This window comes from Lipophrys pholis (assembly GCF_963383615.2).
Source record: "Lipophrys pholis genome assembly, chromosome: 12".
Classification (NCBI taxonomy): domain Eukaryota; kingdom Metazoa; phylum Chordata; class Actinopteri; order Blenniiformes; family Blenniidae; genus Lipophrys; species Lipophrys pholis.
In genome coordinates, this window is record NC_137641.1 from 13673240 (window position 1) to 13696981 (window position 23742).

Consider the following 23742-nt stretch of genomic DNA (forward strand, 5'->3'; position numbering starts at 1 on the left):
GTGGAACAATAAGTGCATGGAGAGGAGAAGTGTCAAGACACAAATTGGGGAATGACTCAAGACAACAGTGAAAGGCAAAAGTAATAAATTGGTAAATATTGGTAAATAGGAACACGTTTCTTGCGACTATAACGTTCCAAAACGTTTTATTCCAGTGACAAATACACACCACTTATTTTTAGCAGCGTTCATAAACACAGTTTGGTCCTCAAAGATAAACTGATGCAATATGTTAACCACAATGAAGCTATAAATGCACGAAACACGATTTAATGATCGTTACATTACAGTTGGGGCATAAACATATTGTTAAGTGTTAGAAAAATTGTCAGGGTTCGGTGGGTTCGGTGGGTTCGGTGGGTTCGGTGGGTTCGGTGGGTCCGGTCCTGGCAGTTTTGTGTTCTGTCTGTTTTGGTGGGTGTGGTCTTTCTGTTCTGTGTGCAGTGTTCCTTCCTCCCCCTCGCATGAGTGTGAGAGGATAACTCGTTTCACCTGTGGCTCATCAGCCGCTCCGCCCTTAAAAGCCTGGAGCTGCCAGTGGTTGTCGCCAGTCCGTACTCCTGTGAGGGTAGTCGTTTGTGCCAGTTCTCGCTTGAGAGTTTTCCCCCCTGGTGATGATCTCCTGAGCTCGCAACAGTTCCTGTTTCCCTGCGGACTCCAGGTCCTTGCCATCCTCTCCCATCCTGCACCGTGGAGAAGCTTCTCAGCGGTGGTTGTCTGGGATCTGAAGAATCCCCCAATAAACTTTTGAGTTTTTTCACTGCCCCCCCCCCCTGGAATCATGACAAAAATACAGTATTTCTGGGTTGAAATGAAGTGACTACACCAGTCTGATCTAAACTCCATACTCCTCACTCTAAACTGTTTACAACAGGCATCCCCCAAAACACACATACACAGTCCCACACAGTCCCCAGGAACTCGTGCACACAAACACACATTCTTGTGCTCGAGGATTCGAACGGAGGCTGTGGGACAAAGCTATATAGACTAACCTCAATAAAAGTGGACGTATCTTTTTTCAGTAATGTACAGCAGAGTTTTCTGCACCATTTAATCCCCTCCGGTCCCTCCTGTGGTGAGAAACAACACTACAGCATCCATATGGTGGAAGACTTGCTGCACTTAATTAAATAAACAGAAAGAGGCACTGAAACAAGAGCGAGATGAGACAAATCAAATCAATATCTTAGGCCCTGTTTAGATGACGACATTTCATATGAAAGCACATTGTTTTTGAGTCTTTGTTTGAGAAAAGTTTCGCGTTTACACTGCAATTTTCTTTGAAAATGATGTCCGTTTACACTGAAATGGCAGAAACGCTGAAAATGATGTGCTTTTCATGTTGGGCCACAAGTTAGGGATGTGGGTTATTTTTTGTAAAGAAACCACACACATATACAGAGAACAATGGGGAGTACCTGGACGTTCGTATGGACAGCCGAAGGATTGCTATTACAGGTGACTCTCAAAAATAAAACCAAGTCCCGGGAGAATATGGACTGGGAGTCATGACACTCTGGAGCTGGCATTGTTGCTGTTGTCCATCTACTTGCACATGTGCAGAAGAACTATTTACTATGGCCATGGTGCGCATGCGCAGTAGCAGCGTGTCAGAAAAAATGTTGTTTTTCCCCCCATTTCTAAGGAGACAAGGTCAAAGCATTTTCGAAAAGTTGTACCTTGAGAGCTGTTTTTAAAAATGTCGGTTTTCAGTGCCTCTGAACACCAAAAACGCAACGAGTTTTTCATTTTCACTTCTAAATATTGCCGTGGTAAACAGAGCCTAAAGGTATCTGTGACTGATCAAGCTTCAACTTTGCAGTTGAAACAGGGTCGATGGATGGATGGATGGATGGATGGATGGATGGATGGATGGATGGTTTTACTCCATCAAAATGATTCTTAGTCAAATCTGTAATGCAGCGTTGAATAATTTTATTTCCAAGCAGTACAAAGAAATATCATACTTTGTAGGAAGTAACTGTTTCACCACTTGTGTAATGTAACAATAAGCAAAACCTGAACATCACACCACATTTTGAGAGAAATAAAGCCTCAATTATGAAAATTCTAATATCAGTTTACAGTAACATATTTTTTTAATACTTTAAATACAGTATGTAGTTGGTGTAATGTTTTATTGGAGAAAACCCAGTTTCCACATCTAACTTTCCACAGTTGAGAAGAGAAAAAAAGAAAAAAAAAAGAACACATACTTATATAACGTTCTGTAAGAGTTCGCTGTGTAGGTCATCTCTCATAGTGTGAATGTTTGCACATTTTTCACTCTTTGAAGAAAAGCACATGAATGGATACCTGTAGAAAGGTACCGCATAGTCCCAAATATGAGACTTTCAGACAACGAGTCAGAAATGTTTTATGAACATGTGTTAAACTTATGACCGCTGTCAAGCACGGATCAACAACAGCTACAACAAAGAATGTAAAGAAAAGGAGATAAAACAAGAATGCCCAAAAATGGAATAGCAACTTATCCATAAAATAATCACCAGTCTTGGTATAAAGTGATTGTGTGCCACAGTGGAATTTACTAGAGGTCCTGAAAAATATTGTATCTGTACAATGTTGCACTCATCAGACAGTTCCTCTGACACGTTCAATGGAAAAACTTACCCAATACTACTATTCCGCTATACTTATTCACTAAAGCTAATAGAACAAAGTAAAAAAAAACAACACACACACACGTTTGAAGCACAAGGTTTAGCTTGTTGAAATCAGGAAGGCCCTTCCAAACAATTGAAATTGGGTTAAGCTTTAAGGGTCTGGGGTCAGTCATGGAGTTTTATTCATACATTTAGTGTAATCTAAACTGAAAGAGAGTCCAGGTTGGGCAATACACCAGGTTACCTCGACTGAAAACAATCTCGGACAAATGTCAGTACTAATTTAAAGTCGGTCTTCGGGCAGATCAGAAGATAACTTCGAGGATGGGTTTGGGTTTTTTTTATCACTGGGGCAAACGTTTTAAGGTTAGCTAGCCCTCGGTCTCTGGTTCAGCATTCACGCTCAGTCTGTTTTCGTGCATACGCTCCAGTATCCGATGTATGCTGCTGAAGCTCGGCCTGTCTGACGGGTGCGTGCTCCAGCAGAGCCTCATCAGGTTGTACAGCTCCAGAGGACAGTTCTCGGGGCTGGAAAGAATGTGACCGTCCCTCACATAGTAAATAACCTCTTCGTGACCCATGCCATAATAGGGCTGCATCCCATGGGAGAAAATCTCCCACAACACCACGCCGTAGGCCCACACATCTGATTCAGTCGTGTAGCGGTTGTAGAAAATGGACTCCGGCGGCATCCAGCGGATGGGGATGGCATCATTTTCATTGGCTTTGTAGTAATCAGCTGAGTAGATGTTTCTTGAGAGGCCGAAGTCGGCGATCTTCACCACCATCTCCTCTCCGACCAGGCAATTGCGCGTGGCGAGGTCACGGTGGACGAACTTGCGCTCTGACAGGTAAGCCATCCCTGCGGCGATCTGCTTGGATACGGACACCTGCTCGTCACAGGAGAGGGCGCCCGCCTCCATCTCGGAGGAGAAGCTGCGTCCGGAGAGGCTGGCTCTGCTGAGGGTGCGCACCGACTGGCTCGGGGATCTGCGACGCAGGAACTCGTTGAGGTCGCCATGGGCCATGTACTCAAACATCAGGCACATCGGTTTACCCACTGCACACACACCTGCAATGCCAGGAAATATAGAGGTTTATTTCTGTTATTGGCCCAGAGAAGACTTTACCTATATCTAGGCATGCCACTTTCGTTTTAACAGTAAAACCGGTCAGGTTGTATTCTTGAGGTTATTATATTAGACATCTGACTCATCTCTAACAGTTACAACAACAATAAGCAGCGACCCTTCAGTTGCTATAAGGTTCAAGAGCTGTTCGGAGAACTGTTGCCCACATGCTCCTCTTCCAACTTCTTAAAGATGTGTTACAGATACCAAAACAGAGACTTGGACCTGCATTTTCCCAGGGGGTTTGAGGGGCCGAACATAAATATCAATTCACATAAACACATTGGTGACATCATTAAAATGTACTACGTAAACAGTATTCTTCTTCTACAGTGACACATAATGAGCTCATTCACTGTAAAAGGTAAATAAATATCAGGCTCGGAGATAAACACAGATGAAACCAGTGGTTTTGTGCACACACTCACAAATAAATCCTGGCGACACAGTCTTACGCTAGTAGCAGTGTGACGTAAACTGTGTATTTCTTATGTTTTCTGAGCCTGTCTGTGCTGCTGTGTCATACAAACACAAAGACTGAGAGTCATACAGCTGAGGCTGCACTTACTGTAGATCCTGTCTGATTAACACAACTTTGCAAAGCCCATAATTTACTTTTGACTTGAATATTAATGTTGGAAATGCAATATTTGTTCTAGCAGACCAGGAGGAATAAACATGCCATAAAATGTTGAGTAACCAAAATGAAATGTTTGGGTGAACCAGCATGTTGGCAAAAGTTCACCAAAATTTATTTTAGCTCATTCCCTACTTATTTGCCTTTCTAAAAGCGTGGCTGTGTGCTTGTTTATGCATGCATTCCTTTAAATGGCTTTTTGGACATGTGAATTAGAGCACACACTGTGGAAGCTGTTGCAGAGTCTCGGTCGCTCGGCATAACTTGTGGATGGCCCATTCATATCACCTGGCATCCACACATGAGGATTTCTTACACTTTAGAGGAATAAAACTTTACCAAATCAATACGTTTTAAAAGACAGTAACACTAGTACCTTACTGAGGAATGTCAATGATGGACCTGCTTTAAAGGGCAGAAAGTCATCACACAGTCACCTCTTGGACAAAACCTCCCACGGTCCTCTAGGGACTTGTGCTGCAAATCGCGTAAGAAACTATAATAATCTTAACTCCACAGAATGCACTGTGCTGGGCTGTTCCTTGTCCCTGTGGAAGAAGTGGGTGAGAATATGTTTAGAAAACAAGACATCCATCGTTTGAAACCGCTCTCATCGCCTGCACGAGACAGTGGGAGCTCTGAGCAGATCATTCAGGCACAGACCACTATAACCCAAAGGTACAAAGTCTGTTGTTCCAGTGGCGGTCAGGCTCAGTCTGTCTTTTCCAATGTGTGTATGTATGGATATGGTGTACATGTATATATGTCTGCGTATGATATACCGGTACACGTATTATACATATATTTATAGTATGTGTAAATGCATGCTGATCATTGTTGTCATCTTATCTTTGTTATCTATACATTATTTCATCTTTACTTTGTGTTAGACTTCTTAATTACTTTCTCCATTAGGAGTCATCTCATCTCATCTCATCTCATCTCATCTCATCTCATCTCATCTCATCTCTGAAGCTCAGACTGTCCCAGTTGTGCCTGAACTGAAAACTCAGTGTGCCTTATGACATCGTGTTGTCAAGACTGATACTTGTAATACCATTGTTTTTGCCTTTTTTTTTAAAAATAAGGAATCTGCATCTGGCAGACGTATAAAACGTATGAGATGCATCTCTACTGATAAGACTCAGTCGTCTCCACTCGCTGGGAAAAGTCCTCACTTTAAAATTGTGGCAGGTCAGAAGGACAACCAAGAGCCTGCTCTTTGTTTCCATTGTTAGACACGGGATTGTGTAGCATGAATTTTCCAGCATAAGTATGAGTCCTATTGTTGCGAGGCATGTGAACAACAACATCAGGCATAAATCACCTGCTGCAACTGGGTGCTCCATCATGATAACACGCGAATGTAGCTCCCTTATGCCATGGCAAGTATGATTAATATGATTCTGGAGACTTAAATCACTTAGTTTCTCTTTGTTTCAAAGCTATGTCGGGAAGCAATGTAATGAATATTGACATTTTACAGTTTTCACTTATTAGAATCACTCAGAATTGTAATCTCATGCAAAGCAGACATTTTTCAGCTCAATGCTGAAATTCCTGATTCACATTAATCAAATGGTTTCAGATATTATTGGAAATCCCAAAGCATGATAGTCAATGTTGAGTGGAGGCTAATCGAACTGTCACTATTCAATATGTATAGAGATCCATTACAATATATTTTATTTGAAATGACATACAGAACTACCCTCCCTTTATAACTCATTTTTAAAACCTTAAATTAGGCCGAAGAAGGCATGGCAGGAAATACTGGTCTGATTCTTCAATCGATGTCTCCTTTCTAACCATCTAATCATCTTTCTTTTTTAAGTAACTGGTACACGCCTCAGGCATTTACATTTGATGTCCATGAGTTAGCACTGGTAACAACATGAGCTAATCTGGATTATAGATTACCCCTAAACAAGAATAAAAGGCAAAGCCAGTCACAATGTTTGACATGATGAGTAACTGCAGAGCCCCAGACTGATCTCATACCCACACCAGCTTGCACTGGGGTAAAATCCGCCAGTTTTGTATAGAAATGTTGCAGATATGTATTAGCAAATGGTTACATAGTGTCATGAGGTACAAACTTGTTTTGGCCACTGCCCTTTCTGATTGAATCTCTTCATATGATGCAATATATAAGGTTAAGTATTCATATCAAGGCCAAGCAAAAAGTCTAAAAAGAGATCATACAGGTGGATTTCAGAATTGAGGCGCAAGCAGCAAAAATACTTTGATGATATCTCACCCAAGGCTAGAAAAGTGTAGTTACAGGCTGCTTTACACAGAAGACAACCGGTGAATGTTAAATTGAAGAGCAGGCGTGGAGGTCACGCTCAGTTAGTTCATGTCCTGTGGGTCACTGAGTGGGACAGCTCCCTAGAGAACTGGCTCTGATTACCGCTCCCGCTACCGTGTGTGTGTGTGCGTGCGTGCGTGCGTGCGTGCGTGCGTGCGTGCGTGCGTGTGCATAGAAACAACTCATGTAGCAACCTTGGCTGAGGTCAGAAGCTGGATTAAAATGTTTCTCTCCATCGCTAAATATACAAAAGACAGAGGCCTCATCCTGCGCACGCACGCACGCGCGCACACACACACACACACACACACACACGCACACACACACACGCACACACAGAAACAAAGTAAAGACATATGGCATCTCTAAATTTGACACATAATGTAATGCAGGATGCATATATTTTCCACCATGATTTGCAGTGTATTATTAGTCTTGAGGGTAATTCGAGGTTAAGGAAGTAATTTAATCAACTCTGGTTTCATGTGCTTCACAGTTTGCTGTGAGTGTGTCTCTCTTTGGATGACCCACATCAAACATCTCTGAGGTAATAATACTTTTTTCTCAAGTAAATGTTTCTCAACCTCTGAGCTGCAAATGTCTATTTCTTTCATCACAGCCAGTGACTGATGGCTTTGTTTACTCTCTGGCAACGTCAAAAAAGAGCCTGTTTGTGTCTCTTAATGTCTTCCAGGAAGTATATTTGGATGTGAGCTGTTTGGTCCAGATTAGACGTGCTGCATAAGTGGGGATAGACTTTAATAGCGGATATTTGTTTTACTAAGGCTGATAAAGGCACATTAGTTATCAAGCAGCACTTGTTTCAGACAAATAGAGGACTCTGGATGTGTTGTGGGTTTATAGTGCTTAAGGGAAAATAGATCTTTAAATAAATAAAAAAGGTATCAAAACTGGTACTGTGGGCAAGACCACCTAACCTGAGACCAAGTCAAGACAAATTTGGTCTCGAGAACAAGACCGATCTCAAATCCTCCAACATTAAGGGGTTTGATTATGTCACTCTTTCTAACATTTAAGTTGCTCATTTTTACCCCCGTAATTTTTTTTCTCTGTTTTTAATTTTCCTTATTTATTTGTGAAACCGTGAGGTAAACAAAGAATGACTTTTTTGTTACGAGTAACTGAGAAGTAGGACGTTCCAGAAATACACCCAGAAGGTCATATGGTCTTCATGGGAAAACAGCATGTCTTCATGATGTACTCACAATAAACACATTTTATCACAGTTCAGTAGTGTTTTCATACGTGTAGAAGCAACATCTATCAATAATCCTGACGTTTAAAGCATTATGTCATCCATTTGTTGATTTATGTGGGTGATGACATTATTTTTATTCATCTGGAGATTTTCATGACGCAAACTGTTTCTCTGTAAAATGTGAAACACTCATAACGGTAATGGGACTTTCCTAAAACTCTACAATTATTCAGCTGCATGAGCCCGCCATAATAAGTCTTCATAAAAAGCTACACACCGACACAAATAAGGCTGAACATGTGTACGTGTGTATCTAACATCATATTTTTGAACTTTTTTCTATGGGAAGTCACTTATTTGAAACAAATAAGTGAAGTGGGTAAAATGGTTTCACTCAGATCACCTATAAAGACAACCTACTGGCTTTTACAATACATTTCAACAACATAAAAACTATTAAAATCCGACATGCTCATATTAAACATCCACAGGTTCTAAAGTCAAACTCTGAAAAAGCTCAGACTAAAAGAGTGACAACAATCTTACAAAGTTTTTGAAAAACAATTTTGGCCATTATGAACAAGTCTTCACAGGTCCCAAACAGGTGGTTTTAACACTGAACAAAAACTGGGGATTTAGTTTATTTAATATATTTTTCTTGTAAATTAACCTGCCATGAACTCTGATGCAGAAAGGAGCAACCGCACAGCTAAACTTCTCCAGTTTGTTGTTTCTGTTTGGGCCTTCATAAAGGCATTTAATTCAGCAAACTTAATTCAATTTAAGATCATATAGATTAAAAGCTGTATACTTCCCTTATTGTCATTTCAATCTTTCCCACAGACTGCTTGCTGTTCTGAACAAGGATCGTGGGAAACTACTCAAGTGAAAAGCAGTGCATGGAAAATATTCCCGAAGCCAAAAAGGATAGTTAACCACTGTGTGCACCTTGTGATTTGGACTGAGCATCACTTTTCAAAGCCCAATAGATTTTAAGAGAAGATTTAGGATGGACAAATAATGTTTTGATGGATCTCTGACTGTTTATGTCCATTGCTCATGTACTACCTGCCCTTTCTGTGTCTCTTCAGCGCCTCCTTGTCTCTTTTTCTTTGTGTTCCAATATCTGTTTTTGCGCTCTCCTTCTCCCTTGAGCGAATGCTGAGTTCCAGCACTTATCTGATGTGAAATCCAGCTGTGATTACACAGCCCTTTTTGGAAACAAACCAACCTAGGAGTCGGACGATGTTGGGATGGTCGAATTCGGCCATGAGCGCCGCCTCTCGCTGGAAGTCGTTCTGCATGTCCGCTGAGGCTTCTTCCTTCAGCATCTTCACTGCCACCATGGTGAAAGACTCCAGGGGCAGCAGGGCTGGCGCTCTGTGGCAGACATCCACACACAACCACTCAAAACAATACAATACAATATGTGCATTACACTATTAAATTATTGCACAATCTCCTGCGAAGCAAAAAACCACATTTCGCCAAGCTTTTAAATGCTCCCCCGAGTCCCAAACAAGGAGCCCAGCAAAACTGTAAAAGTGGACCGTAAATGTCAGTCACTGGGAGGAAACGTACATGCAACACATAAAAATGCACACTTCCTGTTTTGCCTTAAATGATGGGCAAACTTAAGTCAATGGGCTGTTTCTCAATGAAGATTCATATACAGTTTGGACACACAAAACAACATGACATACACACTCACGACATATGGAAACACTCGGCCACTTAGAGACAAATCCACTCACATACAAGCCAGAAAACTAAAGGCTTAAAGCAAATCTGTCAGATAAGAGGTCATGTCCATTTCTGTTCAAGTGTGTGTCAGCATGTGTGCCTACGTGCTACCAGAGCTCGTGTGATTCTTTATCTGACGGGTTATTGTTTCAGGAAGCGGCTTGTATTCACAAACAGCTTTGAGGTTTGTGTGCTCTCCTGCACGTCTTGGTAAAGAAGACCAATAAAAGTGTTCGAGTTTCAGAGAAAGGATGTGGTTTTGAATGTGACGACATTTCGGTCAGTCTCTCATTTCCAAAAAAGAGGCATTAAATTGCCAAGACATTTAGTTTGAGGGTTAAGTGTTAAGTAATTGGTGTTTTAGGTTTACGGAGTTTTATTAAACCCTTTCACACAGTGAGATTTTAGAGAGGAATGTTGGGCCGGAGTTTGGAAGACGTCCAAAAAAACGTTTAGAGAAGACTACATTGTGACATTTGTCACTTCCAAACATATTTGAACAAGTTTTTTTTTATTGTTTTATCATGTTTTTCACCGTAACTTTGTACTTTCCAGTGCTTTAGATCACTGGAAAAACATTGGAATCTTACTTGTACATGCATTTAATTTATAAGTACTGTTGTCAAGAAGCACCTCAAGGAAGACATTGAACTTAATGTCCTGGCATGTTTAATAATACAAAAATATGTGTATGTGTGTGTGTGTTGAATTCCCAGGGGTGTCCGTATACTGCACCATTCTAATTTTCACTCAGGGATTACCGGCAAGCCTCAAGGACATCAAATCTGATCTCTCAGATTTGATTAGCCATACAACGTAGGTGCTACTGTTAAAATGCCACAAACCATTATAGCACTGTGAGCAAGCTATCATCTGTTGTGCTCTACTTATTGATGTCAGATCTGCGTGGTGTTCGTGTTACATGACGGACGGATGACGGATAATGCAACGGCAATGGATTGCTGTTTACGACTCACGAGCAATGGGCACATTCCTGTTAAAATAAATGGATGTCATCATGTTAACCCTCTCAAAAACGGAAAAATACCCTTTTAAGTTTTGAGGGTCAAATACAGACAAGCAATCAGGGACATTAGGAGAGTGAGAGGGACTCGTGTGGGGGAGTAAAATATAAAAAAATACAGTCTGACAATGTTATAAAAATATCTACATCCAGTCAGTTCGACTGCTGTGAGTGCACACAGTGTTTAAGTAGCTGCAAAAACAAAGATGCTGTTGACTGATAAGTGATATTCTAGCAACAAGTCCAGTGTTAAGTTTGATCAAAGAGATTAGTGACACCTGTGACACCTCAGCTTGTGACTTTGTGAATGACGCAGCGCTTCTCTGAATGCCCCGGTCGAGGAATGCTGTCCTCCTTTCTGTCTCCGTCCCGTCTCATTCCTTCACCTCTTCCTCAGCCATCATGTCAGGCCATCACGTCAATGATGATGCTTCATTGTTAAATATCAATTCAAGTAAGGCCTGTTAACCTCTGGTCTTCTCATTTTTCTCATTTTGTTTTCAAGTGTGGTGGCAGGCCTCCCTCTGAGGGGGAAATGGAGAGCTTCAGTGGGGCAGCAGGGATACCCCCGACACATTGTTTAGAACTGATGAGCAATGAAAGTGATTAATTGAGCTTCGGCGCTCCTCCGTGTCTTTATGTACAGTTTGCAACAAGACTTTGCAATAAGTCTGCAACCTTTGTGACTGAAAGAGACATTTTTGTTTGACACTTGCCACCAAATAAAACTTGTGTGGAGCCAAAAAACATGTTTACCCTTTCAAAAATAAATAAATAAATGAATAAATAAATTCTAGCAATGATTCTGCTATTTCTGCAAGAACTGCATTTCAGGTTGAATTTATTTAGGTTTTGTTATGACAAATTTACCTTTTTACCGCATTCTACTTAATTAAGCTTTTTTTTTTTTTTTGGGCCATTTTACTTTTCCTAATTCAAGCGTCTTCTTTTTAGCCTATTGTGGCTGTTACAGGCAGTTTAGACAGTTTTGATTCTTGTAGATCATCTTGGCAATTATTTTCTTTAACTTTATTTTCTTTCTTTTATTACCTAGTTGTTTTAGGAATTTTAGTTTCAAGGGTTTCACTTTCTAAAGCTTTTATCAGATATTGTATCCATTTTTAGCTATTTTATCTTTATTTTTTTAGCCGTTTAGAGCCAGAACACAGGATTTTATAGAAGCTTCAGGGAGTTACTACAGAGGGGTTGAAGAGCCACATGCGGCTTCAGAGCCACTGGTTGCAGAGTCCTGGCTCATGCTATATGTAAAAAAACAGAAAGTCCAGCATTGAACTGAAAATAACTCCATGGCGTGGGATGAGGCATGTGTGGCGTGAGAGTTGGGGGTTAGCGAGGCACAATTCCCGATTCAGCTCTGTGAAGGGGTGGGGGTGGGGGTGGGGGAGGAATCGTCCTCCCACACTTTGAAAGTCCCCGCTCTACCTCCTACAGTTCCTCTCTCCCCATGCGCTCACCTGGCTTGGAAAACCCTTCCAAAGGCTCCCTCCCCAATATCTCGCACATATTGGATGTTGTTGCGGGGATACTCCAGGGCCAGCAGCTTGGAGTTCAGCAGCAGGGGGACGCGCTGATACATGGGGTTGGGATGGAGTCGATCCAGCAGGAGCTCAGATGGAAGAGTGCTCAGCGTTGGGGTCTCCATCGCTCTTTCGGTGGGGAAAATCAGAGCAGGTGGTGAAATGAAGTAGAAAGCAATAGACGAGCAATAGTCATAGCGTTGCACCATCCGTCACCTCTTTCGATTCCTCCACTGTTTTCTCTGTCTGCGGCAGGCGAGGATGATGATGGTCAGGAAGACGGAGGTGGCGAGCGCGGTCAGGACAATCACGATGACGGACATGGAGTAAGCTGGAGACGACACGGTGGTTGTGGGAGGGAGACGGGGAGTCTGACGAGGGCCCGCTGACTCCGGCTTTACGACTGACAGAAACAGATGCGGCAACATCACACAGTGAGCCGGTAAAGTTTACACAACGCTGGCGTCGGCGAGTTCGCTGTTCCAGAAGCCAATACCTGATGCTGTGAATGTTTCCCCACACAGTGGCACTACACAGTACTCCCAGCGAATGTTTGGGTTTGTGGTGTAACACCACGGCTTGTCGCTGATTCCTCCCGGGTTCCTGCAGTAGTTTTCAGAGTTCCTCAACTCTGGAATGACATCTACAGAGAGGCGGTGCTGGTGGGGAATCTGAAATAGACAGGGTAAATAGGAAGAAGTGAGCGTTTTCTTGAAGTTTCCCTCAACCAAGTAACCGGAAAACTTTCCAAAACACGGCAGAAAAACCAGCTATGATAAGATGGGGAAAGATGTCTTCATTTTGGAAAAGAAAAACAAAATACAGTTGAGATCTGCTCTGGAGAAGATTCAGACTTGACTTGTGGAATCAGAAAACTGAAAAGTTAGAATCATGATAAATAACTCGAATTATATGTCGTCAGTTACTGCTTTGTTTTGCGTTACATTTTGTGTGTGTATTAAATGCTCCCAACCAATATGAAATAATGTTAAACGATGGCCTCATGCAGAATACCTGCAAAAGCAGCCACATCACTGAAGGGACAATTCTATATTCTGCTGCAGGAAAACATACTCCTTGTCAGAGTGCATGTTGTCTATCTCGTCTGTTTCCTGTGCTATTTTCAAGTCTCATGTTGTCTCTTCCTTAAGGCTCCTCGACTTCCCCTCTCCTTGTCTGATTGCTGCTCCCTGCCCTGATGTGTTTCGCCTGTGGGTGTGTGATTGTCTTCACTGGGTGATAGCGTCACATACTGGGCCTCTATAGTGTGGCTGCCGCGTTTGTCGGGGTGAGACAGCTGATAAAGCATATTGTGAAATAACTGGTGGTGCTCCGTAGCAAAAAACATTACTGCTCAGTTTCGTACTCATGGATTCACCCTGTTCAGAATATTGCCTGGTCATCACCGAAGATACCACAATGTTCACTTCATTTTGTCTTCTTTGTCAGCTGGATATTGGTTATTGCAATGGAGGTTTGGAAAATCCCTATAACGTTTCTGCCTCAAGGATAAACATAAACCCACAATGTCCAGTTAAATTAACAGACTCGTTCAAAAAAGGCTTCAGAACCGTCTGACTCAAATAAATATTGAAACGAAGAAAAACCTTTCAAATCACTTAAAACATTTTTTTAAGGCTTCGTGTTGGGCCCACCATGGGGGTTACACATTATTAGTCAGAGGCCATAAAACGTTCTTCTATGGGACATTAAGGATTTTTGCTTTTGCTTCTGCAGGCTAGATTGCCAACTTAAATATTGAACATGTGCTGTATTTTACTGCCTCGAGCTGTAATCATCAAAAGACCAATGGTCGAATGTATCCCGAGAGACACTGGGGATACGACTCGAAAAGTCCGCCTTCAACACGTGTTGCTGATGCTTATTGCGTCAAGACAGCTGCTCACAGGGATGATTTGTAAATAGTGCTAGGAATGTTAAAAACAACAAGTCTCCATACTGGAAAGACTAATTTAGTGACGTTACACTGCCTCCTGAAGTAATCCAACACCTTTTGTACTCAAATCTATCCATTCATGAGCGATCAACATTATTTGTTGTTTATGCGTAAACGACTGATGCTGTTGCTTTTCCATTACATTGTAGGAGATAAATGACCTTAGAAGGTAACAATATCTTCCCTCATTAGGAGGATTTAGGAATTCCTTGGTAGGTCGACGATCAAATGAGTCGCGTTGTAGTCATCGCAGTTTATATAACTTAATGTCAATTCCTAATTAAAAGTGACAGTCTTTCACAGACTTCTTGAATGCAGCAGTTGTATGCCTGAATCACTGAACATGCCAGGAGGGTGACAAAGCCAATTTAGAGTAGCTTCGGCGTATTAGTAATGTTTTCAACATTTCTGCAGTGAGACTGAATCAAAGTCGGACGTCTATGACTCAGCACTGAAATGTGACAGACCTCACTCCACTCGCGTAACATGTGCTTGGACAGGATGCGTGTGTGCAGCAATGTGATCGTTACATATGGCGTGTGGGAGCCTGCGCTCATTTCCGGCACGGCTGCTGAATATTTTACATCTATTATGAGCACATTAAATCAATAACATCTTGGGTCCGATGTGCAGAAAATGAAGGACGACTCAATTCTGAAGCCCAGATAAGATATTCTGAGCTGTAGGTTTTGTGAATCCAGACAAAGCAGAGAAAATATAAGCAGCTTCTCCTCATATGTTCTAAAGTAACATCCAGCTGCTTTGAATGAGTTGGGGTTGTATGAAGTATGGGTGGCACATTTTGGTTCAATAAACTGCAGCTAATTTGAACATTTATTAAAGACTTTATTTTTTTACTGGATTTACGACTTTTCACTGTCACTGATTTTAACTTTATTTTTTTTAAACAGAAACCCTGGAGGGTCTTAATCATCCCCCGAGATACTACACGTCCTAAAAGGGGTTAAAATTCCTCCCCTGAAAGTGATTAAACCTTCAAAAACTCATCATTGCACAAATGTTGCACATTACTTCTATTCCAGGAAAATATATCTCCTCATGCTTTCAAGTGGCTCATGTGCAACACGATGCGGGTCATTAGACACAGATCTCAGTGAAAATGGAAATTGTCTTCCGTCGTATCCACACACACAATTGCTTTTGCCTCTTCTCTTCGGATACACAAACCTCGGCTTGTTTGGCGGTCCGTACTCGACACTAACTATGTCAAACTCATTTTAGTTCAGCATACAAGCCTGTTAAATCTCTTGAACTTTGTTTTGCAAAACATTTCATAAACATTATCACATTCATTAAAATCTTATGTGCCACGGTGTTTCTCTCTGGATCAACGTGGACAAACGCTTGTCACTTTTATTTTCTGCATTATTCCTGCAGCATTCAGCGAGCATATGTCAACATAGAAGCCACAACAACTAGCCTGGTGTGGTTTTTTATGCTGTTGCTCATGCTTTCAATGCTGCATTACTTGCTATCATTGTTGCATCACAATACACCATGTCTAAAAAATGTGTGATGCCCCTTCAGGGAAAATCTGGAATAGCATTTTTTTTCTCTTAATCATTATTTTCTTTGCAGGTTTTTTTTCTTGCTTCAGATTGCATCACTTGTGAGTTGGATTTTGGTCCATGGGTCTTTTGTTTGACATTTTTGCATTACATCAGTGATTCCCAACCGGGGCGACGACTCCGATGTGTTTCACCTGTGCCTAAGTGCGTGATTGTTTTCACCTGATGGCTGTGGTATATATTGGGCGTCTGCTGTGTGTTTTTGGTTTAGTTTGTCTGTATTTTCCAAGTGCACAATATCAGAAAACACATTTCACTGTGTTTGTACTGAGCAGATTTCAGAACCAAAACATTCACATGCAAACTGCAAACGGTGTCGCCACCCTCATTTATAGACACGGCAAATTAATTTAACAAAGATCTGGAGAAGAGCAGATTAAACATTGAGTTGTATACCGTGACTGCAAAGATGCATTGCGAACACCGACACACTAACCAGTGTACAACCCACTTAAAAGAAACAGTGAACATGTTTTTAAGAAGGAACACAATGAAGCTGAAAATAAGTGACCCACTGTGTGAGAACTCCTGCAGAGTGAGAGCCTGTTAAAATTCAGGATTTATGCTTTCATGCAATTTGTGATCTAATACACACATGGTTTTGGGCGTGTGTGAAAAATTACTAGGACAAAAAAAAAACTAAAAAAAAAACACACCAAACAATTCATTCGTGAGCTGTAAGTGTTAGCCAACATCGTGCGGAGAGAAAAGGAGCGAGAACGAGCTAACGTTTGTGAATGGCATTAGGTCGAACGCAATTATGAGGATGTATGTGTGGCGTGAGCAAATGATCTTACAGTGTGTGTGTATGTGTGTGTGTGGTATTGCAGTCTGTGGAGTATGTGCGTGTGAAAGCTAATTGCTTCCAGAGGCAGGATGTGACATTATCAGCCCCTCCCTCTCTGCTGACCTGGCACACACACACACACACACACACACACACACACACACACACGCACTGCACAGGAGAGTAGTAATAGCTCACCCAAACAGACCCTCTCACAGAGCAAAGCCGTAAAAACAAAGGATCTTTTGGGCCACAGGTGTGTGTGTGTGTGTGTGTGTGTGTGTGTGTGTGTGTGTGTGTGTGTGTGTGCGTGCGTGCGTGCGTGCGTGCGTGCGTGCGTGCGTGCGTGCGTGCGTGCGTGCGTGCGTGCGTGCGTGCGTGCATTTCTCTCAGTGAAGTTTAAAAAATCTCTAATAATTTCATTCCAATTCAGAAATAAATGATGGTAAAATTATGCAATCTTAAGTATTTGTACGTTATAATTCATAAAATAAAATAATAATAAAAATTTCCAAAAAAACAATTGGGCTCCGTTCATTTTTAGTTTAATCACTAAACTTTCAAAATATTTTATGGACATTGGAGTGATAATTTGTAAGCTATTCAAGTTATAAATTGAGTCGTTCTTCAAAGATGAAATTGAGGTGAATGTACTTAAATTACGTAGTTCTGCATTCATACACAGACACACACACATGGTTTCCATTCAAGGTGCAAACACAAACAATTGGGATACACTTGGCTGGTTCAGTTTTGTCTATAAAGTATTTGAATACATGGGTTGTGTAAGTATTCAGTTTTTTTAAACGCCAACTCCTGAGTCAGACTTCAAATTGCACAGTTCTGGGTTTTCTACATGTGTAAAAGCTGTTTTTGTTTGTGCTGGATTACAATGTGACACACATCCAAACATCCCGGAGTCTACAATACCTGCTGGTCCCATGGTTGACACTGTATCTCAGACCTGGTCACATTCACCATTCCTTGGTAGAATCGACCTCGGCCATTGTAACATGTTGCTGTTGACAACACACAGAACAGAGTCACCGGTGGATTACCATTCTATTTCTAACAAGTAGTTATTTACTGCTGCATGACACAGTGTGATGACTCTTACTTGTGATTTGATCTTTCTTGATGTCTGAAATTTAGGGGAAAAAAGAAAAGAACAAGAGTCAATCATTGGAGGAAATAATGGGACCTGTTAAGTTATTTGGACTAAACAACAATCAAGAGTACTGAGGTCAGTTCAGTACACTTAGGATTTTATTACACACACACACACACACACACACACACACACACACACACACACACACACACACACACACACACACACACACACACACACACCTGTGGTTGTATATTTTGGCTGAGCTCAGCTCAATGACCTCATCAGTATCAGTGACCTGCAGAGTAGCGGGCCAGGCTTTATTTGGCCTCCAGCACACACACGAGTTTCTGCACCGAGCCAAATCCTGCTTTTCGTTTACATACAGTACGCTCCATTTACCGCCTCAGAACTGCTTTTTTTTCTTTCAACATTGCAGCGTGTGGAGCCGCTCCTTAAGTCATGAAACAGGAATCTACACAAGAGACCAAAGTACCTTGACGTATTAGTTTCTCTCCCAGAAAGACAAGATATGTTTTCTGCCAATTCACCAAGAATTGTACCCAAAGGTTTTGTTTAGGTTTATCGTGCACTGAGGTGGAAAGTAAAACTGTGGAATTTAAAAAGAAAAACCCAATAAGCTCAAAACATGACGCCACTATCACAACGTTTACATTGAAGTAAGTTTTTATTGTTGTATTGAATGCTCGTTCATCTAAAAAACCAGGAAGTTTCCCTCAGCGCAATAATAATTTAAATTCATACCTTTGTTCTCAATGAAGACCATTTTTAACCATCTTAACTGAGACTATTCAAATGATTTGTTCATGCACTGCATTGACACTTGTATTGTGTTTGAATGGCATCAATATGTTCTTTCACTTTTACCTCATTATTTTGACTGAATATTTTATAAATGAGAACTTGCATGTTCTCCCTGTGCATGCGTGGGTTTTTCTCCGGGTATTTGTGTTTCATCCCACATTCAAAACACATGAGGCTTAAGTGGCCTATTTAAATGTCCTGGGATCATGATTTGTGGTTCTCAGCATGATGAGGCAACCTTATAAACTGTGAATCTCATTACTACACCTTTGGGAAGTACCAGTCCAGACTGTCTTCCTCAGCGCCAATCTTACCTACAAAAGGAACGTAAGTACAAGCATCCGGATCTGTGCGAAGGCTCGGTAAGGCCTGACAGTTGGGCAGCAGGGACTTGGAGGTGTGGGATCCAGTTATGGGGCTGAAGAAACCAGGCTGGATGGAGGTGCTGCCCTCCAGAAGCAGCCACTCCTTGTGACAGTACAGCTCCTTCACTGCTAAGCAGTGCTCCCTGTTTCATAGAACAACAAAACAAAAAACAAAAAAGGAGATAACGTAAGTCTACACTTCAATAATTCCAAGTCAAGAAAGATGGCGAGGAACTTCATGACCTGCAGACAGGTTTAGGTGCAGGTCCCAACCCTGAGGGGTTACAGTCTGGGAAGGATGAGTGGCACAGCAGAGAGCGCACCGCAGGTCTACACAGCCCGCTGAGTCCGTCCAGCTCCGCCCACCAGCTCTGGACCAGGTACTCCTGCATGTCCTCGGGGTCCGAGTGGGAAGAGTTGAAGAACACCAGGGAGTCGTCACGCAGAACTGTGCGGCAAACATCTCCACGATACGCGCTGCAGTAACCCGCCACGCCCTTGTAGAGTCTGGTGAAAAAAGCAGTCACATACGTCCCAAACTGGTTTGAGTGTTTCACCCAATGATGAATACATGAAACACTTTGATTTATTGATTCAGATTTTATTAAATCAATTTGTTAGATCAAGAGAGAAGACACTATTGCTCAGACAAGAAATTACTAAAAGAGACGTATTGAGCAATCACCAGAAACCTTTAAATTGTCAAGTATATTACATGGCAAATACAAAATGTAATGTATATTTACAGTCATGTAAGTCAGCGAGTGCAAGTCATTGACCAGAAAGCCAAGAAAAATGTGGTTTATATCTTTAAAGAAATAATCAAATTGGAAATCTGTACACATGATAATAAATTGTTCATTAAGAAAAATGTCATTGAAATACAATTTGAAACCCAACTATACACCACTGGACTTCACAGCTGGAAAAGGTCAGTTTTGGGTTTTCTTCATACAGAAATACATGCAAGTGATGAACATATCAAGTGAGTCAGTTTCCAGGCTGAAAAAACTGCACTGATACCCAATTAGTAGAGGTGAAATGTGATTCTAAATATCCAGGCTCCAACAGTTTTGATAGTTTGCTGTTGGTCAATAGTTGTGAAGTGATCCGGAAAAAGTTGAGTTACTCTTCCATCTATAAATGTTGGCACCTGAGGTAGATTTTTTTTAATCTATTTTCTTTGATTTTTGCTCTAGAAATATAGCAGGGGTGTCAGATTCATTTTAGTTCAAATTAAAAAAACAAAACAAAAAAAAGTGTTATAATTTTTTAATAATGTCCACAAAAATGTCTTCTGGACATTAATATTTTCAATTTAGCTTAATGTGAGCAAAAGTCTATCAATACTACTATAATATTTACTCTGCTGCAACACTCATTTATTGAGTCAATGTTGTTAGGGACCGAGCCCGAAAGGCCCAGACCCTATTGTATTTGTGTTTGTTAGTTAAGATATCCCTTTATTTATCTCGCATGTGGAGAAATTTGCAGTGGTACAACAGGATAGTAAAGAGAAAGAAGCACACATAGCAGGAACTAGTTGGTTAGTTTATTGCTAATGCTTTCAATGCTTTTTAATGCTTTTTAATGCTAATGCAAGGCTTGTTATGTTAGCAGATAAGCATGTGCGATAAGACCAGATTCCGGGCCAGGGACACCTGGGGAGTAAACTGTGCGTAGGTAGAAAACAGGTACTAGCCTAGCATGCTATTTAGCATGCTAACAGGGTTTGTTCAATTGAGCTGATATTTAGGGGATGGCCTAATAGGGGGGCTAGGGTTATGGCTCACTAGCTAATTATAAAATAAAAGTCCTTTTTTGTTAAAACCTTAAACATTTATATTTGATCAATATCTATAGGGGCCAGAGGCCATGATTGGGCCACAGGCCATGATTGGGCCAACCCCGAGGGGCCAGAGTCGAGAGTGCAAGGTCCCGATCAATGCTGATTGCAGCGTTCACTTTATGTTGAATTCTCGTGTTGGACACAACTGCCACAGAGTGACTCACAACACTTATCCTGTACTACAAAATGCATTTGCCAGTTTCTAATTTTTACTTCCTTTTGTTTGGCTTTGTTCGTTTCTTCTGTGTAACATTACCTGTTTTTCTTCTGAAATACAAAGAAATAAAAAACGCAGAGAGTACTTCCTGGCCTCAAGCGTTTTCTCAGTTTCGGCTGATGGTTGGTGAATATGTGGGATTTGTGATGTGATCTTACACTTGAAATATCTCTTCTAACCCCGTCCAGATGTTGACGGTGGAACAGGTTGTGGAAAGCGTATGTGAAATGACATCCTCTCCGTTTGGCTTCCCTGCTGGCTCTGGAACTGATTGAACAGCTCAGTCATACGTACTAAAGCTGCCCATCTCTGCTCCAGATTCCCTCTGTTCTGCTGCCTAACGTCCGGCTCTTATCTGCATTATCCATGCCCGAGTAAAAAAAAAAGAAAACGACAAAAAAACCAAGCTTCTCTCTCTGATCATCTCGCTGGTTTTCCTAACTGACGATATTACAGTTTTCATTCCAGTCTTCCTGCCGCCTTTACATCGCAACACTTATAAAGTCCAGATGTTGCCTCTTGGGGCGGTTCGAGTCAAATAGTCAAACTTAAAAGCAAACCTGTAAATCCACCATTCCCACCTTGTCTTCATTTTCTCTTCTACTTCTCAGTGTGATTGTCCAGATGTGGTCACGAGTTGACAAGTTGTGCTGAAATCTACCTATTAAAGGTACCAATTGGACAAACTAGGTGCTCGTTGTCTTCACTGGAGGGCAGTGTTGAGTCATTGTAGCAATGAAACAATTATCATAATTTTAGTTTTCACTCAGCCAATACTTGGAAATCAGTCATATTTTCTCTTTAGTTTATCAGTCGGAATTTGCTACTTTTTTCTTGAACACTCTAATAACAGCACCACTTTGTGGTAAACAAGTGGTATTACATGCCTGTTGCTATTCAACCATGCCATGCAGATCCTATACATGTTTGTTCAGGCCTAAAGTTGCTTCCTGGGACTCGAAGGAAACATGTTTGATTTCTCTTTTTGGGTGCTTTTATTTATATTGATGATCCAACAACTCTGTTTAAAACATGACATCTATGTACCCTTTAATATACAAGAAGTATAGGTAGACTGGGCCAAGAAGTAAAAAGCTATGGCTGCTAAACCTTTACATTGATTCTCAACTGGTGGATTGTGACCCAAAAGTGCAACACCAATCTGTTTTAGCAGGTCAGAGACCTTGTCTGGCAAGAAAGAAAAATGTTGAGACAAAAATCAATGTAGTCTTTTGTTGTCTATTCACACTCCTTAACAGTAGGTGGTGATAATATCTTGCAATGAGCCAACAAGATCTACACAGTTTGTTTACTCATGCTGAATGTGTATTGCGAAACACAGGGACAATGCAGAATATGAGATGATTTCATTATATTCATGTGAGAGGAGGGAAATAATGTGGATGACAGGATAAATTTATCATAACTGAAGTGGAATGTTTGAGCTACTCCATTGAGCAATTGTTTTCCTTATTTGTGCCTGAAAACACAGTTGATTCAGTGACTAGATTTCAATTTAAATGCAGTTAATTAAGCATAAAGGGAACATTACCATTACATGTTGTTGTTTATAAATAAACTTTAGCTTATAATCAACTTTCAGGTTCACTTTATTTTGTCCTTTCACTTTGAAAAGTTTAATATTTGTCTTGGTTTGGGTCATGCTTTGGCAATAAGGGCTGATGGGGAGTCCCGAAGTTAGACCACTTGAAGGGTATGTAGGGGGTCCGGACATTTGTCTGACAGTGAACGTGCCTCTTGTGCAAGACCAGGATTGGGGTCCTGTCTGTTTTCTCTGTGCATGTGTGGGTTTTTTTCTTTTCTTCTTTCCACCCACAGTCAAAAACATGCATTTGAGGTAAACCGATGGCTCTAAGGAAACGTGTGAGTGATTGTCTGTTTTGGCCCCGCGATGCACAGCTGACCTGTTCAGTGTCTAACCTGCCATCGGCTCCGGCTCCCTCTGACCCCGAGCTGGATGAAGCAGTGTAGAAGATGAATGGATGAATGGTCCCATCATGATGTTCAAAACATAGACTCCTTCCCAGTGTGCAGTTAGAACTGCTTTCCAAATGTATAAATCACATGTCCCATATTTTGTGTTGTCTCTGGTGATTGACATCCAAACTGCTGTCTTTCATCAATTTTGTATGTTTGCACAAAAAAAAAAAGTTACATACTGTACCTTTGTACTTGACCTGAAAACAATTTATGTTTCATCGCATGAATCAATGCCAGTTTTTCCCTAAATGCTCTTCATCTTTCATCTCCTTTTTCTGTTTCCCTTCCTTATACATCTAACGTCCCCTACTCCGTCCTTCGCTCACACTGCAGTTACATTGTCCAGATGTAGTGAGAGCAGTGTGTTGTGGTTCAGAAAGGTTCAAATTCAACTCGCACTATATGTGTGATTGAGAGAGCGGCTCCCTCTTGTCACGGTGACATTTATTGGCATAGCCAGACTGCGTGTTCCACCGAGCAGCTGCTGCTTGGTGGTTATGGTGCCCAAGTAAATATATTAGTGGCGGGCAATGTTCGGTGAAATTATAGTGATTTAAAGAGTGTGAAACGGGTTTAAAACAAGCTGTCATAATTCCAGTGCAGTCGTTAAAATACAATATGCATAAAAACACTGAATGAAGAAATGAATGCTTTTCTTACCTCCATTCTATAGGGAAGTGGCAGTATCCAGAAGAGGCCGGTCGACAGAGTACAAGAAGAACAAGAGGAGACAAGAAGGGCAACAGATAATTAAAAGAGAGTAAAAATATGAAAGGAAGTTTAAGTATGAAAGGGAAAACTATCATATT

General features: G+C 41.2%; 1 protein-coding gene across 1 annotated transcript in view; it reads right to left on the reverse strand.

The window, feature by feature from the left end:
- Nucleotides 1–1917: 1917 nt before the first annotated feature.
- musk (muscle, skeletal, receptor tyrosine kinase) overlaps nucleotides 1918–23742 on the reverse strand; it is a 36431-nt gene continuing 14606 nt past the window's right edge. Inside the window, exons 8-17 of the mRNA XM_080476387.1 lie at nucleotides 23594–23600; nucleotides 19110–19373; nucleotides 18816–19009; nucleotides 17683–17706; nucleotides 17496–17584; nucleotides 12729–12903; nucleotides 12449–12635; nucleotides 12170–12361; nucleotides 9159–9307; nucleotides 1918–3702 (exon numbers count right to left, since the gene is read on the reverse strand). Of these exons, the coding sequence (XP_080332513.1) occupies nucleotides 3002–3702; nucleotides 9159–9307; nucleotides 12170–12361; nucleotides 12449–12635; nucleotides 12729–12903; nucleotides 17496–17584; nucleotides 17683–17706; nucleotides 18816–19009; nucleotides 19110–19373; nucleotides 23594–23600 (1982 nt within the window). The 3' untranslated portion in view covers nucleotides 1918–3001. The remainder of the gene's footprint in view (nucleotides 3703–9158; nucleotides 9308–12169; nucleotides 12362–12448; nucleotides 12636–12728; nucleotides 12904–17495; nucleotides 17585–17682; nucleotides 17707–18815; nucleotides 19010–19109; nucleotides 19374–23593; nucleotides 23601–23742) is intronic.